At 37.1% G+C, this 17,618-nt stretch overlaps 1 protein-coding gene across 4 annotated transcripts in view; it reads left to right on the forward strand.

Moving 5' to 3' along the window:
• The first annotated feature begins 1,116 nt into the window (after nucleotides 1-1,116).
• Nucleotides 1,117-17,618, forward strand: part of CP (ceruloplasmin) — a 66,558-nt gene continuing 50,056 nt past the window's right edge. For 2 of the 4 annotated variants that reach the window (XM_029214552.1, XM_029214553.1), the window contains exons 1-6: nucleotides 1,117-1,295; nucleotides 9,346-9,593; nucleotides 11,394-11,606; nucleotides 11,970-12,143; nucleotides 13,679-13,933; nucleotides 15,226-15,397. In XM_029214552.1, coding sequence (XP_029070385.1) covers nucleotides 1,150-1,295; nucleotides 9,346-9,593; nucleotides 11,394-11,606; nucleotides 11,970-12,143; nucleotides 13,679-13,933; nucleotides 15,226-15,397 — 1,208 coding nt within the window. In that variant the 5' untranslated portion in view covers nucleotides 1,117-1,149. The remainder of the gene's footprint in view (nucleotides 1,296-9,345; nucleotides 9,594-11,393; nucleotides 11,607-11,969; nucleotides 12,144-13,678; nucleotides 13,934-15,225; nucleotides 15,398-17,618) is intronic. The other 2 variants (XR_003792350.1, XR_003792349.1) reach the window with 1 other exon arrangement.

A 17,618-nucleotide genomic window follows, 5' to 3' on the forward strand; every position in this document is an offset into this window, starting at 1 on the left:
GGTCACATGGTGTCATCAGATTTTGATCTTCATCCTGCTGTTTTCCTTAGCACTCAGTCTCCTTCTCTGATTTATGTTTCTCTGTAGCACTAGTTGCTAATAATAAATATTTCACTCTTCATTTGTATATAATTGGTCTCTCCCCAGTAGAACATAAGTTGACAAGGGTAGGGATTCATGTCTGTTTTATTCACTGCTGTATCCCCACAGTGCTTAGAACAGTGTTTGGCACACAGAGGGCTCATTCAGTAATACTTATTAAATGAATGAATCATTCAAACATTGTGGTGCCTTCTCCTATACCAATCCATTTCTATAAACACCTTTTGGCAAATACTTACAGAATGCATTGAGGTATTCTAGAGAAAAAGATTACATCAGCACAAAATGTGCACTGTTATCATCAGGATTTTCTTCAACTAAAAAATAAAGTCTTTTACCCCCAAATTCATGTCCACATCAAAGAGAGAAACCCCAGGTTAACAAACTAGAGCTCTTTCTCTTTACTAAAATCAACTTTTGCCTTTGAAGACAGGTTTATTTATGTCTGATTTTTTTGATAATTAAAACAGAATCATCAACCCCTGTTATTCTCTGCTAGTTATTTGCATATAGCAATACACAATAATCTGATAAACTTTCTATGATGATGTGTTCGGAGCTTACAAAATAAATAAAGCCTTCAAAATAAATTCTTATTTGAGGGTACTTAAATCTGGCATGCTAAATATCATGTTTTGTAGCTTAAAGTTGTAACTAGGTATTGTTAGGCTTTTCGAAAGGAAAGAGGCCATTGTATTGTAGCATATTGTTGGAAGAACAAAAGGAGCATTTAGACATGATCTTTGCCCTCCTGGAATTTACACAACGAATGGTAGAAGCACAGTTATAAACACTCCAGCGCCTCCAACAATAACTGTTGACTTTTTATTTGCAATCAGAGAATCCTGGCAATGGACAACTAAGTTTTCCCTGGGTTTACGAGAACTGAACTGAAGTGGGGAATGTTATTTGCTTTAACGAAATAATTTCGTCTTGTGCAACAAAAAGTTCTGTCAATCAAGCAAATAAAGGAAGAAAGGCTTATTTATAAAGTTTCCGGCTTCTGATTTCATTCCGTTGCTTCTCAGGCTCCAAGAGGAAAAAAAAATGAAGACTTCCTTGCTCTGTATTTTTCTAATTTTATGTAGTACCTCAGCCTGGGCGAAAGATAAACATTATTACATTGGAATTATTGAAACAACTTGGGACTATGCCTCTGACCATGGGGAAAAGAAACTTATTTCAGTTGACACGTAAGTCACTATTTTTTCTTGATTATAGACCAAATTTATAAATTATTGATTTAAAAATAAAGCCAATAAGATGAAATATTTCTTTAATTTGTATATACAAAAACTGCAAAATATGGACTTGAAACATTAGACACTTTAATAAATCTCTAATTCCTGGGATTTTGTTTGTTTTTTGAGAGGCTGCCTTACTCCTTTCCACTTGGTATGAGGAACCGTGTGGGCTTCTTATTACCCCCTCTGGTTCTTATCACATCTCCCATCAGGGTTCAGTCTTTCTGTCTGTTTATGCAGAAGTTCTTTCATCTAAAGAATGACTGTATAAAATTTTATAATTCCTATACCGTTTACTGATTACTAGTGGTAAAAATAAAAGGTTTTTTAATCCTTCAAAGAATCATTTATAGAAATCAAATACAATTTTAATATGACTTTGCCTAATACTCGTTGGGTGACTCTGGACTGTTAATTACATTCATCTTTCTCAGGCCCAGCATCCTAACCTGTAAAATGAAGACAATGAGAATACTTCAGGGGGTTGTTTAAAGAGTGGGTGCACGTAGAGCTCTTCGTACAGTCCTTGGCACATAATACATGTGCAAAAAAATGTGAGATAGTTATTATAATGCCTCCTCAAAAAGCTCTATGTAAATTAAAGGTTTTCTTGTTTCAGTTGAAAGGTCCCTTATTTCCAGAAACATCCACCACATGAAAAACCAGGGGTATAGTTTTCCATGAAGTTTTTTGTGATAGAAGTTTATCTATACAGAGGTCATCACTTTTAATAATGTTAGTTAAACATTTAATACCAAATTGAAATTTGTTATTCGAAACCATATTCACAACATTTAAAGATGTATTTTAGTGGTGAAAATATATTTTAAAGGTGATAAATGTATCTTAATAGTGATACTTAAAAATGTATGTTAATGGTGACAAATGAAACCAATGACCATTAACTGCTGAGATTGTATCTTTAAAAACTGGCTATAAAGTATGCCAAATTTCATAACATTGACTCTGTTGATGGGTATACACTATTCTCATTAATTTTATGTACATTTGAAATTCTTCAAAGCTGATAATAATACCTAATTGTTAAGTTATTAATTCAGTAATATGCAGTGAGGAAAGTTTCTGACCTAAAGATAACTAATTGTAAATAAAACTAGTATATCTTACAATTATTTTTTTAAGCCTGGTTTTGAGCTACTGTTCTCTTCTTAGGGACATGACATATTTTTATGGCTTCATAAGGACGATTATTTTGTATGCATTCAGCATTTTCCCTAGCTAAACATAATATAAATTATGCATTTTTAATAGGGAAACTAGACACATTTTTTAAAAGGTCAGACATATTAGAGGAAAAAAAGTACTGTCCTACTCCACGCCCTCACCCACCATCCTTCTGCCATTATTCATGGTCAAAAATCAAATAAAATCAGTTTTACTGGGCATCAACTAAGTGCAAGACATTGCCCCAAGCACACTTTAGTAAAGTCTTCTCTAATTCTAGAAATTTAGAAGAGAAAAAGGCTTTGTTAAGAATTTTTTTGCAGGGAGGGGAGAGAATTCCTTTATTTTTAAATACTCTAAGGATTTTCCTGGCAGTCCAGTGGTTAAGATTGGAAGCCCTCCCGCTTCCAATGCAGGGGGCGTGGGTTCAATCCCTGGTTGGGGAACTAAGATCCCACATGCTGCACAGCACAATCAAAAAAAAAAAAAAAAGGATTAAATACTCTAATGTCCTGTGTGTGCTGGAGAGGTTATACAGCACTGGCTTGATCATCTTCTTTTGCTTCAGCAACAGCCTAGAGTTGTGCAAACTCTAGATGACAAGGCTCACTCTGTCTGTGAAATTTTTAATACATCTAAACAGCAAATATTGAATAAGCCTTTAGCAATTTTGCCAGTACTATGCTAACCTTTTTGTATAGATGAGTTTAGATAGCAACTTTTTGCTTCCTCTTTGTCTCAGATTTGCAGAATGTCCAGTTGCTTAATCCATTCAGCCTTCTATAACAAAATACACCAGACTGGGTAGCTAATCAACAACAGAAATTAATTTCTCACAGTTCAAGAGGTTGAGAAGTCCAAGGTGCCAACATGGTCATCTCTCTTCCGAGTTCATAGCCTTTTTACTGTGTCCTCACTTGGTGGAAGGGACTAAGGATCTCTTTGGAGCCTCTTTTATAAGGCATCTACCCTGTTCATGAGAGCTCCTCCCTCATGACCTAAGCACATCCAAAGGCCTCACCTCCTAATACAATCACATTAGGGATTAGGATTTCAACATATGAATTGGTGGGGGGGTAGGACATAAATATGGCAAAGACTGATGTGATATCACCAGGCATGATTACTGACACTCAGTTGTGTGAAGGCTAAAAAGGAGTGGAGATAAATAGGCTGAGAAACAGGTTGAAAGAGTGCAAGATAGTTGTTAGGCAGAGAATTAGGTTTAAGCTGACGTTGACCTTGAAGGTCTGGAACAATGAAGACGAAAGTATGTATTGAGATGGCAGAAACTCCATCTGTTTCATGCACCAGTGATCACTAGTACCTAGAACATAGGACACACTAAATAAATATAATTTTGAGTAAATGAAAGTGAATGAATAAAAGTATATAGGAAGCTAGACAAAATTATAGGCTGTGTTGTAAAAATTTTCCCTTGTTCCTAGTATGGACAGATTCACACCATAAATAAATAAATGAAATAAATCAGAAGATACAACGAAATAAGAAAAGTCAGTTTATGGAGCTATATGTGGGATAGTGGAACTGAAAACACTGGCAGATATAAAAGAGAAAATGTATGGATGTCTTTTAACTAGGAAAATAGAGTTTACTTTTTTTTGTCATATCAGTAATATTTATTTCTAATGGGGTGTTGTAGAAAGTAATTTCCTTATGCTCAGCACTGCCATTTACTTAGGTCTGTGCCTTATCTGTCATTTCAACAAATCAATAAATAAAGATCTATAAAATATAGTTCCTGCTCCTAAGTTATTTGTACTTAAATGAGAATAAAAGACATACATTTGAAAACAATTAGCAAATGCAATACTTTGTTCTGGGCCCATGGTAGACACTAAATAAATATGTATTGACTGTTGGCTACATAGTAGCAATAAGTAGCAATACTCCTCTTATCTTCAGGTTACTTTTTTTCCTGGTGACATATAGGATGCTAGAAATAAGTGAAAAAAATCCTTAAACACAAGAAGAGCCATCACAAAACCCTTTTACACTAACTTCATAGGCTCTCACTCAGGCTTGGTGACTTAATTAACATACAGTTCTTACAAACATTGTTACCTAGTTTTCCAGCCCACTGTAGGTTTGAGAAATAAATCAGAAATATTATAGTGAAGATGTCATCATAAGCAGACCCAATGACCAGAAGAAATGATAGCTCAAATTTTACCCAAAGAAATAGAGAACAAACCAAGAACATTCCACACTACGGTATAATCATAAGTATTATAATTATAATATTGAGTGATCAGGATACCATAAATATTCAATAAATGTTAATGTTTACTATCATTATCAGAAAAGAAGTTGATTTTTTCCCCAGTACACCCTGTTTAAGAAAACAAGGAAGCAAACAAAACATTTTTAAAGAAAAAACTTGCACCGAAGGCATTCATTTTACCCCTTCAAAAATGGTCTTAAAATTTAAAATAATTCTTAAAGAGGTATAATTATGAGCTAAAGTTATCTGGAAAAGTCACTTACGATGACTCATATTCCAAGGTTGCCAAATAAAAAATAGTAAGCAAAATCTAGTGTGGTATAAACACTTCATATAGGACGGCCTGTGTGCAGGAACTAATGAAGTAACTACACCATTTTATACCTTTCAGGCTCTACAATTTATTATCACAGCTGCTATTTTCCCCAAGAACATATCCAAAAGAGGGCTGACACCTAGGTACCATTTTCATGCTGTGTTAATGAAGCCAGGCCAGTGAGAACCTATAATTCACTTGAATTTGTGCTATGCATACCCAGGTTAAGTCTTTGCCTGCCAGTTAATTTTTGACTGTTTTCCTTGTGATTCCTGTGTGTAGTAGGCAGAATTTTTTTAATGACCCGCAAAGATATCCTACCCTAAAACTCCAGAACCCATGAATATGATGAGATATCACTCCCACGATTTATGTTATATTCAGTGATACAGTTGACTTTAAACTAAGGACATGATCTGGGTGGGTCTAGTCCAAAGCAGAGAATTCTCTAGTAGAAGAAAAGGAAGTCAGAGAGATTCAAAGAGGTTTGAGGGGGATTCAACAAACTGTTGCTGACTTGAAGATGGAAGAAGCCACTGGGAAGGAATATGGGGGGTCTTAAAGAACTGGGAGAGGTCCTCATCTGGTAGTTAGCAAGGAAGCAGGAATTTCAGTCCTACAACCATAATGAACTCAATTCTGCCAATAACCTGAGTGAGATTGGCAGTAGACTTCTCCACAGATCCTCCAGATGAGTACTCAGCCCAGCCAACAGCTTGATGCCAGCTGTGATAACCTGAGGAGAGAACCCAGTCATGCCATGCCAGACTTCTGATCCGAGGAGCTGTGAAATAATAAATAGGTGCTGTTTTAAGCTGCTTTATGATCATTTGTTACACAGCAAGAGAAAACTAATATACTGTGTCTCAATTAATGAAGCTAAGAATCCAGAAACTTTTCACGTGTATTACCCACATTTTAGTAACCATGGCTAAACATAAACCAAGGCCCCCTTGAGTGCACTCTGAATTTATGGATGGGAGTAGCATTATTATTATCTTACTAAGGCAGTGTAAAAAATGTTTTAATTCCTCTACCATTAAAAACTCACTTCTGGGTCTGAATCTACCAGAAATTAGAGGAATTGCTATAGGATTATAGGAATTGGGGGCGCTAAAAAGGAAGGATGTGTTTACTGAGAGGGGGACATATCTATTGTAATGAATAGAAGAGAACATGTTACAGTTGCCAACAGAAAGAACTATGATTAATGTGAATTACTTGTTTGGGTCAAAGAACAACCATGATAGATTTTTTTTTGACTGGATATCTGACTGGCAAACTTCCTGCAAGCTTCCAGTAACTGACGCTTTGTCCCCAAAGCCGTGCTCTTAAAGTTAAATAGACATTCCCTAATGACAGTTTGATGTTTCTTTGGAGACAGAGCATAAGCAAACAGGCCTCCCCCAAGCTATCACATGATGTGAAATATTTCCCAATTTGGTTAAGATTTAATTTTGTTTCAGAAAAAAAGACAAGATGGGAAACACATTTTGCATATTGCTATGTGTATAAAAGGAATTCCAAATGTTAAAAATACTGGATAGATTATAATTTCAGATCAATTATTTTTTTAAGTAATTTTCACACCCCTCCCCCAAAAATCTTTGTATACAAAAAAACGAATCCCAAAACTTAGACAATGCTCCTCCTATTTCAGGAAATGATTAATACAGGAGAATTTCAATATAATGAAAGCATTTTGACAAAGTCTGCTACAGTTTATTGAAAAGGGATGTGACATGTTTCTTAATGCTTTAGAGGCACATTTAGGAAATATAAATACACACTATAAATGAAGTCTTAAGAATTTGAGGGCTATTTTAAAACTCTGGCTTTATTTAAGATATGGATCAACAGAGCACGGTAGAACACAGACTAGAATCTCTATTTAAATATCATTGGGACCAATCCCCTAGCAATAAGAGTGTGTACAGACACTGGAGAAAATTTACCTCGAGGCTTAGACGGACCTGTGTGAGACTGAGTTGTCCAGGTTCCTCTGGTGTGACCCAAGAGTAATTCCATCCTTGCACCGTAAGCTTTGCAGCTGCCGCTGCGTGCCTGACTGAACTGCCCTCTTCCTGACCTCCTCTCAGCAGTGTGGACTGGATGAATCTGCCTTTAATCTCAGTGGCCTTCAGTGCCTCAGAATTTTGCTGTTGGTAAAACATCTATTTATTAAGAATACTCCTGTCCGTGCTAATGCTGCTGTTTCCAGGGAAGAATGTTTTCCCATGTATTTTGATGTCCTCGAAGTCTCTCAGAGCCTTTCTTAATTTTTTTCTGTTTGGTTCTAACAAAATGGAAACTGCAATAAACAATTAGAAAATGAAAACAAATATGAGAAATAAAGGCTTAAGAATGGATTTGCCATCCTGGGTACAAAAAAAGTCACTTCTTTATTTTTCTAACTTCCAGCTTGGCCCTTCTCCCACCATGATAGGGGAAGGGGACCCCATCTCATTCATCTTTCAGTGAACAAGTTGAGAATCCTGGGGTTTAAACAATCCAGGATTTAAAAAATTGGGGTCCCTAGTGTGACAACTATGAGATGCTCATTGTTGAAACCCCCTGGTCAATTCAGAACATGGGGGCTCTACTGTCTCCAAAGCCTGTTCCCAATGCCCAAACGCAGCCACCAGGACCACTGCCAAGCGGCCCTGCTCACTGGTCCCAGCACTCAGGCTCAATCTGGTGCCTCCATGCTGCCATGCCAGCAGACGTTTGACCACGACCAGGGTATGGTCTGGAAACAGAACCTGCCACCTTTCTGTCTCATGTCCTCCAGGAATCCCACTGCCTATGGGACTGGGCCACTTTCTTCCCTTTCCCCTTGCAGCCTCCCCTACTCAGGTTGCCCATGAACGCAGAGCGACATCAGAACACACAGGGGTATTTGTTAGCAAATGCAGATGCCTGACCCTCACACCAACAGCACAGAAGCAGAATCAGTGGGGCTGGGGCCTAGGAACTTGTATTTTATCAAGGTCCTCAGTAGATCCCTGTGCACATGAAAACTTAATAAACATTAGGCCTGAGCCCTAGATTTTTTAAAAAACAGATCTTTAAACTTGGACCTTGCAACAGAGAAAGTCCAGAGCTCCCAGACAAGCCCTGCCCTCATCTTGAAGAGAGAATGGAAAAGTACCCCTCACTCTTTCTGATGAGCTTCCTGCTGAGGAAACAAGACAAATTTTATTTCTCCTCAGTCACGTTATCTGGCCTCATATGGGTTGAATGGAAAATGGTAAGGTGTCAAAGGTCACCGAGATCAAAGTAGGCAAAACGCAGGCGCGCGCACGCACACACGAACCAACACAAACCCCAGACCATCAGCTGGGGTTAGCAGTTTTTATTCTAGTGGAGGAGACCTCGGTTGTGGAAGGGCTTGCCAAAGCCCAGGTTTTAAGTGGGTTCCCCTGAATGGCTAGATGGCATTGCCCACAAATAGATCCCACTGAACTCTCTGGGCTTGCATTAAGGACAATAACTTAAGAATCAGTTCAAAAGTTTGAATATCAAACTTGCTTTCTTTTCTTTTCCTTTTTTTCCTGGCTACTATTCAATTTGCTGATACTTTCAGGAAGGTTTTAAGCAACTATTAATCAGCCACTAACCTGAATATAAACATTCAACGTTCAAGTATTTTTGCTAGCAAGGGATTAAAAAACCACAGGGGTAATTCAAATGCAAAGATAATTTTAAGACCCACACACATTGATGAATCAATTCCAACTTTGATTTAGTTTTGCTAAAAGAAATTAGAAAGATGGAATTACTTTAGCATTATTAGTTTTACTTTAGGAAAAAAATATGCACTCACTTTCACATCTCACATATCCAGATTGAATGCTTATAAACTCAGATTTTTCCAGTGGTTGAAAGAGGTATGCCATAAGTGAGAAATGCCTTCATTAACTGCTTTATTTTAATATTTCACTTTAATTTTGTATTCTATCCCACAATGCCTCTGTGTTTTACCATGAAAATCTTACAGGAAATACTCTGGTAAGATGCATTACATTTTTATGGTGCATCCACGCATGGTGGTCTGCCATATAGCTGATGTGTGACACCTCATATAATTAAAATAACAGGGCTAAATGCCAGCTCTCCTCTTCATTTTTTGGAGGCATCCCTACAACAACTGGCAAACATTTAATGTGATACGGTCATTCATTTCTCTTTCATCATAATGTTATTCCCAGAAGTGATGGCTTCTAATAGAGTTGTCTTCTTTTCCTTTGCAGGGAACATTCCAATATCTATCTTCAAAATGGCTCCAATAGAATTGGAAAAGTCTACAAGAAGGCCGTGTATCTTCAGTACACAGATGAAACCTTTGGGACGATTATAGAGAAACCTGTCTGGCTGGGGTTTTTAGGCCCTATTATCAAAGCTGAAACTGGAGATAGAGTTTATGTACATTTAAAAAACTTTGCCTCTAGGCCTTATACTTTTCATGCACATGGAATGACTTACTATAAGGAACATGAGGGTAAGTTCAGCTCATATGTTAGCTGGAATCTCCTCTTCCTTTTCAGTAGGAACACTTTTTAATTTCTGAGATTATGGACTTTCCTCCTGGATAAGACCTGTACTATGTCGTTTAGCTCTAAACTATTTTATGAATAAGTATTTTGGTTCATCCTAATAATGCTGTGTTTCTCTGGGTTATACTTGTTTTGTGTGAAGTGTGAATGTGATAGAATTTCTGTGTGGACTCATGTAGTGAGAGTCAGTGAGAGCTGGGACTTCCTTCCCAGTGCCCAACCCCTTTCCAGACACATGGTCAAAATAAGAGAAATGGGCAGTGTGCATTAAAGCCTGGAAAAGACAAAAATCCAGAAGGAGGAAACAGGAAAGAAGAAACAAGAAATCCCCGAGATGAGGATTATCTTATCTCTGAAGCTCCTACATGTGAACGTACTGTAGCCATTGTCACTTTCCATCCTAACTTTGGATAAACTCTGTCCCAGCTAAGGCAGCATGAGTAGTCTCATACAGTAGCCAAGTAGTGCAGGTGGCTGGGTGGTCCCAGAGTCACATCTGAGACACAGTTAAGCAAAAGATCATTTGAATGTCGGACTTGGAATCCTTAAAGATGGTACAGGAAGAACAAATATTAGATTTGGTGCTTGTGACCTCATTCTTAGTACATGATGACGATGAAGGGAGATGGTGTTTTGTTGTGATTAAGAACAAGAGCTTCAAAATTAATAGACCGATGTTTGAGTGCAGCATTGCCTTTTATTGACTGAATGACCTTGGACAAGTTAACTTAAATTCTCTGTGCTACAGTTTTCTCATCTATAAAATAGGGACAGTGAGCATACACAGTAATAGCTCAATAAATGTCAGCTATTATCATAGGCAAAAATGCTGAGACCACGTTCATTGAAATTATAAGGATCAAGTTTGGAAATTAGGATAAAATTAGTTTTAATTAATTATTGGTTTACTATTTAAAAGAGGCATTGCTTTACAGGGTGAATGCTTTGATCTTCTATATTTTTAAATTTGTTTTTCTAAACCAAACAATTACATTCACAGCATAAAAGCTGACTGCCATCTTATTTATTTTTTACAATTTCATGGTATATTATGGTTTTAATCATTTTTAAGGTATGATCATTGTATTGTGGATATGTTAGAAGAAAAAAGAGTTCTTTTAGAGATACTCAATTATTTATGAATGAAATGATATGATGTCAGGGATTTGCTTTAGAATAATTCACTGATGATGACTAATTCACTGTTAAGAGTGGGTGAGGGTATAGATGAAACAAGATTGGCCTTGAGTTGATCATTGTTAAAGCTGGGCTGTTGGGCACATGGAAGTTCATTATATTATTCTCTCAGCTTTTGCGTATGTTTGGAAATTTACAAAATTAAACAATCCCATGTTTACTTCACAGGCAAAAATCTGATATCATACAAGAAGCTTCAAGTGATAGGAGAAAGTAGCCATTTTGCTCTTACTTCCATACCATAACCCCAGGGCAAAAGTGGTTCTTTAAATTGCAAACCAACAGTCATTATGCTGCTGACATATCTACTACTGCTCCTTGAAGGCTCAGCCAAGTATAAAAACTGATAACATTTTCTGTGAAACTTCCACACCCTGTAGCCATTTGCCTTTTATTCTTCTGTGCTCAAATAGAACACCACTGCGTTCCCAAGGGGATACACACTAGATGTTGAATAAATGTTTGCTGAATGAATTAATAGACCATCTATTTTCTCATTTAAGCTCAAACACATTCAATTTGTAATTTCATTGCGTGTCGTTTCCTAGGGGCCATCTACCCTGACAACACCACAGATTTTCAAAAAGCAGACGACAAAGTGCGGCCAGGTGAACGGTGTATGTACATATTGCATGCCAACCCAGAACAAGGTCCTGGTGAGGAAGACAGCAATTGTGTGACCAGGATTTACCATTCCCACATTGATGCTCCAAGAGATATCGCTGCAGGACTCATTGGGCCTTTAATACACTGTAAAAAAGGTACATTTTCTCATTATTATTCACAATAAATGACCAAAGACAGTAGAGAGGGAGGTTTGTTTTTTAAATATACTTTAAGTCTTATGTGTTATGATTGAGTAGGTAAGGTAGAGAGGCAGTGAGTCTAGAAAAAAAGGAAAGGAAGAGCAGGGAAGGGTAAGGAGAAAAATGGGTACATGGAACAACATTCAGGTTACTGAACGTAAATTCCCAAAATGTTTCCAAGTCTATAAAACCGAAGTGACTGGTTTAGATTTCTGGTTTATTAGGAAAATAAATACAAAAAAAATTTTAAACTATAAATCACATGCTAAAATTCATGCTAAAAATTAAGTTCTCCTGAAATAGTAATTTTCACTTCAGATTCTCTGGATAAAGAAAAAGAAAAAAATATTGACAAAGAATTTGTGGTGATGTTTTCTGTTGTGGATGAAAATCTCAGCTGGTACCTAGAAGACAACATTAAGACCTACTGCTCTGAACCAGAGGAGGTTGACAAAGACAATGAAGACTTCCAGGAGAGTAACAGAATGCATTGTAAGATTACATAAGATCTGTTAACTTTATCTTATTTTTCTCAGTCCATTAATTCTGCTACTCTTATTCCCTCACATGAATAAGTAGCATGTTTCTAATCTATGCCCTTGGTAACAAAGCATATTGGATGTGCAACTTGATATTCAGCTAAACAGGTCCAATCAAAACTCTGAGCCAGGTAAAGCTGGATACATCAAATTGTTTCCAAACCATTATCAATTATGGTTAAATGTATATGCATGTTATATTTGTATATTTTTTATTCTCCCAACTCAGTTTAAAAATTATTTGAGGCAGCCTAAAATTGTTAAATTATATTGTAAAGTATTGCACTATAATTAAGAAAATAGTTCAAACCACTAGTTCTAAAAGGTATTTCTTTTACATACATATTGTTCTTCACCACCCGTGCCCCCCCGAAACTTGCATCATTTTTTCCTATATTTTAGTTCACTTTATTTCTTCTAAAAATGTTTTCTTTACTGCCTGGGCTTCTCCTTGATTCTCAGACACAAAATAATGGGGTTAGTAAGATAGTCCATCACTCAGAATGTTTAGCTTCTTAAAAATAACCCTTACTCAGAAACTGAGGACACAAAAATAACTGTACTATCAAAGAAGAAAAATTAACTAATTAACAAAGTATGGATTTTTATTTCCAACTTTTGCTTATTTCTGGCTGAAAGATCCTCTTTCCATATTTTAATCCAGCCTCTGTTATGTGCTAACCAAAATAGGTGTTAGAGACTCAAACTTCTAGTCTGGCTAAGTCTGGTTTGGTATCCCTGTTGCATCTGGTTACCTCTCAATACTTCCCAGAACTGATTTCTATCTTAACTCTAGGACCTCTCAGTTTGAGCAGTGGCCCTTAGTTTCTTTGAAGAATCAGGCTATCCTGCTTTTGACCTCTTAGGTCTTTGTGGCTCTGGTCACTTGTTCCTACTGTCCTTTCCCTGCATTTCTTCTTTCCTCCTTCACATGTCTTCCAATTTTGTCTTTCAACCTTTAAAAAAAAAAAAAGCTTCCCTTGTGTTCTTATTACAAAAGCAATTCACATTCACTGTAGAAAATTGGAAAAGTTCTGATAAACAATAACGAAAAACACTGACATCATCCATACCACCACCACCAACATGATACATGATTGATTCCTAAATAAACTTCAGTGTTTTTTCTATTTACTGTATGTGTGCACATTTATATATATGTATGTATATATGTACACATTTGTATTTACAAATATACACATGAGCATACCAAGGTGTAGAGTTTATAACAAAGAGAGCAAATAGATTTCATCTTCAGTGTTGTGTTCATGTGCTAATATTGTGTTGACAAAAATCTTGAGGCTGAATTCAGATCCAAAATGAAAGAGTACTGTGATTGATTAACAATATCTGATGTGGGTACAGGAGGGAAGAATAGCAGCATGTGTGCCAGGTATTTTCAATCCCAAACTGATTTTATTTAGAGGTAACTATCAATATCCCAGTCACTAATGTCTGTTAGTCACAGTCTCTGCTCTTGACTTACAGCTGTGAATGGATATGCTTTTGGAAGTCTCCCAGGACTCTCCATGTGTGCTGAGGACAGAGTAAAATGGTATCTTTTTGGTATGGGTAATGAAGTTGATGTGCATGCAGCTTTCTTCCATGGGCAAACGTTGACTAATAAGAACTACCGTGTTGATACAATCAATCTCTTTCCTGCTACCCTCTTTGATGCTTTTATGGTGGCCCAGAACCCTGGAGAATGGCTGCTTAGCTGTCAGAATCTAAACCATCTGAAAGGTAAGGCATCTTTACCTGAAATTAGCTGTCAGTTGAGAAAAGAGTCATGTCTCAGTTACGCTATTAATGGGGTGATGATTGGAAATCAGAATCTAAAAGCTAAACAACTTTGGAATGATCTGAGCTTTGAACTGGTAACTTAATTTTATTCCTCTGACAGTACGCATCATAATGTAATTTTTTAAAAAGACTGAAAGACTGGAGCATTTATAAAGTAATTAAAAGTGGAAAATATGTTAATTTTTGGAAAAGAAAAAATTGGCCCTGATGTATAGTCCTACCCTAAAAGTATAATACTGCATACAGCTTCCCAGATTTGTAAAATACACAATATTTTAAACACCAGAAGATTTGTATATTGTGCTGAAAAGTAGCTTGTTGTGTTTTTCTTGACTTGTTCTATTAAATATAACCAACTTTGTCCTTTGAGTCCAGCTATTCCTTAGTTTAACATGCTAAATCTCTCCTCCATCTCTTTAATATAAGGTAATAAAATACCCCCAGTTGTTGAAAAATATTAGTTTGCAATATTGGTCTTCTGAAGAAAGTAGGTTTAATCTGGGTCTCTGAGTATGTTACTTTGACTTTCAAACATGATCTTATTCATCAAATGTGATCATGGCGGCAGAAGGCACAGCACAGCAGGTGCATACCCATTTTATCTAAGAGAACAATACTAATACGTGCTCATTCTATTCCTCCCCCTCCACCCCACCATATCCCCTAAAATAGGGCAGAGCATCTCTTCATCACTTATCTATTTTTTCTCATTACAGCATTATTTATTTCAATGCTGACTCACTGATAAAATAAAACAGCGAGGAAATTCCCTGGCAGTCTGGTGGTTAGGACTCTGCATTTTCATTGCCAAGGGTGCAGATTCAATTCCTGGTCCAGGAACTAAGATTCCACAAGCCACGTGGCATGGTCCCCCCAAAAAAGTGAAATTAAATGGTGAAATTCATTTCTCCCCACACCACTTATCTATTAATGTGTCTTTTTTTTTTCTTTCTCATCAAAAGACTTCCCAAGCAAAACCCCACAGAAACTGGTTCCACATTTTTGAAAACACTAGTAGTATCACTTCTCTGTGCCATCTAGAGAATTGATTTTCACTGCTTGAATTTTCCATTAGTGAGTTATATACAACTGGTTACTCTAGTTTATAGTATTGTTTCTAGCTATCTATTTCTTCAGTTTCCATCTGTCATTTCACCAGCAGCATTTACAAGGCAATAGGAGAGACAAACATTGGCTTCATTAACCAGTGTCTCCTCCTGTGTGGTTTTTAGCTGGTTTGCAGGCCTTTTTCTGGGTACAAGACTGTAAGAAGCCTTCATCTGAGAACGATATCCATGGCAAACATGTTAGACACTACTACATCGCTGCTGAGGAAATCATCTGGAACTATGCACCCTCCGGCATAGACACCTTCACCCAAGAAAACTTAACAGCACCTGGGAGGTAATTCAGAAAAAAAGATATTATTTCAAAATATGCCTTCCCCCCAAAAAAAATCATAAAAGGCTGATTCAGTGATTAAAATTTTAATTGGTACCTGAAATTGAGTAATTAGACTGCTAAATATTTATTAAGGTTTGGTAGTGAGTCCAAGTTTGAGAAATAGGACTTCTGAGTCCATGAAAAAGAATAGATTTAAAAGTTTTCAAATGCTCAACAAAACTCTCAGAAAACATTGAATACAATTAGATCACTTCATTTGCTTTCCATTTCTGAAAACAGCATTGTAAAATCCAGCAGCATTAAGTACATTCACAAGGTTGTATAATCACCAGCACTGTGCATTCCCAGAACTTTTTCATCGTTCCAAGCAGAAATGCTGTGTCCACTAAACAAAAACTCCCCATCCCCTGGTAACTTCTATTCTACTTTCTGTCTCTATGAATTTGCCTATTCTAGGCACCTTATGCAAGTAGAATCATGTAATATTTGTCCTTTTTCGTTTGGCTTATTTTATTTAGCATAATGTTTTCAAGGTTCATCCATGTTGTAGCATGTATCAGAATTTCATTCCTTTTTAAGGCTGAATAATATTCCACTGTATTCATATACCATGTTTTACTTATCCATCTATCTGTTGATGGACATCTGGGTTGCTTCTACCTTTCGGCTGTTGTGTATAATGCCACTATGAACACTGGAGTACAAGTATATGTTTAGGTCTCTGCTTTCAGTTCTTTTGGGTATACATCTAGGAGTAGAATTGCTTGATCATATGATAATTCTATTTTTAATTTTTTGAGGAACCACCATATGGTTTTCCACAGCAGCTTCACCATTTTACATTCCCACAAGCAATGTACAAGGGTTCTAATTTCTCTTCTAATTGCCAACTTTTATTTTCCATTTTTAAAAAAAATAGCCATCTTAACAGGTGCAAAGAGGTATCGAATTGTGGTTCTGATTTGCACTTCCCTGATGCTTAGTGATTCTGAGCATCTTTTCACGTTCTTGTTGGCAATTTTGGAGAAATGTCTGTTCAAGTTCTTTGCCCATTTCTTAATTGGGTTATTTGGGGGTTTTTGTTGTTGGTAAGTTATAAGAGTTCTTTTTATACGCTGGATATTAATCCCTTATCAGATAGATGTGCTTTGCAAGTATTTCCCCTTATTCTGTAGGTTTTCTTTTCATTCTATTGACAGTGTCCTTTGATGCATACAAGCTACCTTTGGTACATGTCTGATGACTTCCACGGCCCCCCAGCTGTTTTTCCTGCCTCAGTCTTCCTTTCCTACTGTACATTCCTCATAAAACAGCCAAAGCAATCTTTCAAAAATGTCAGTGAGATTATGCCACACCCCTGCTCCAAGTCTCTGCCCAAACATCACCTCTTTAGAGAAGCCTTGTTTGCCACGCATCTACTTGGAAAGGTTAAGTGATTCACTCAACGGCAAAAAACAGGTCAATTGCTGGGCCTGACTCTACCCAAGCCTGTGACTACTGAAGCAGAGATTTAAGTCCCCGCCACACTGACCTTCAGTTGTAATGACTCCCAAAGCTGTATCTCCAGCCCCGAAGGCTCTTATAAATTGCAGATTTGCATTATGAACTGCTTAGTGGACACTCCACTTGGATGAGGCTCCTCCAAATCAATATGTCCAAGTCTGAATCCATTGTCTTCCCCACAAATCTGAGTTTCCCTCTCTGCATGAATGGTGTCACCATCCATCCATCGCTCAAGCCCAAAGCCTGAGCACCACCCTTGATTCCCTCCCTCCTTCACTAATCCCTCCTTCTCTCCTCATTAAATGCTGCCTCATTATATCCTAAATATCTCGGAAGGTTGTTTGCTTCTCTCCAACCTCTTTGCTGATACCTCTGAAGTCATCACTACCTCTCATTGAGATTTTAAAAGCAGGTTGCTGACCCGTCTCCCTACCCTGCCTGCTATGCTCCTGCCCTAGTTTATAAGAGATGCCATGCTTGCTGTCTTCTCTGAGCCTTCCCACAGGCTGTTTCCTCTTTGCAAATACCTGCCCCATTCTCTCCACACACATATTCCATCATTTTAACTCTACTTCACCTCTAGATAATTTTAAAGAAACTCTTCCTCTGGAAAGCCTTTGGGGCCTCTCCCATCACTTTCCCCAACCCCAGGAAAAATGTTTCATAACACTCTGTGCTTATTACATGTTATTTTATATATATATATATATATATATAT

The sequence above is a fragment of the Monodon monoceros genome, unplaced genomic scaffold (assembly GCF_005190385.1).
Source record: "Monodon monoceros isolate NGI ecotype Baffin Bay Population unplaced genomic scaffold, NGI_Narwhal_1 Super_Scaffold_11, whole genome shotgun sequence".
Classification (NCBI taxonomy): domain Eukaryota; kingdom Metazoa; phylum Chordata; class Mammalia; order Artiodactyla; family Monodontidae; genus Monodon; species Monodon monoceros.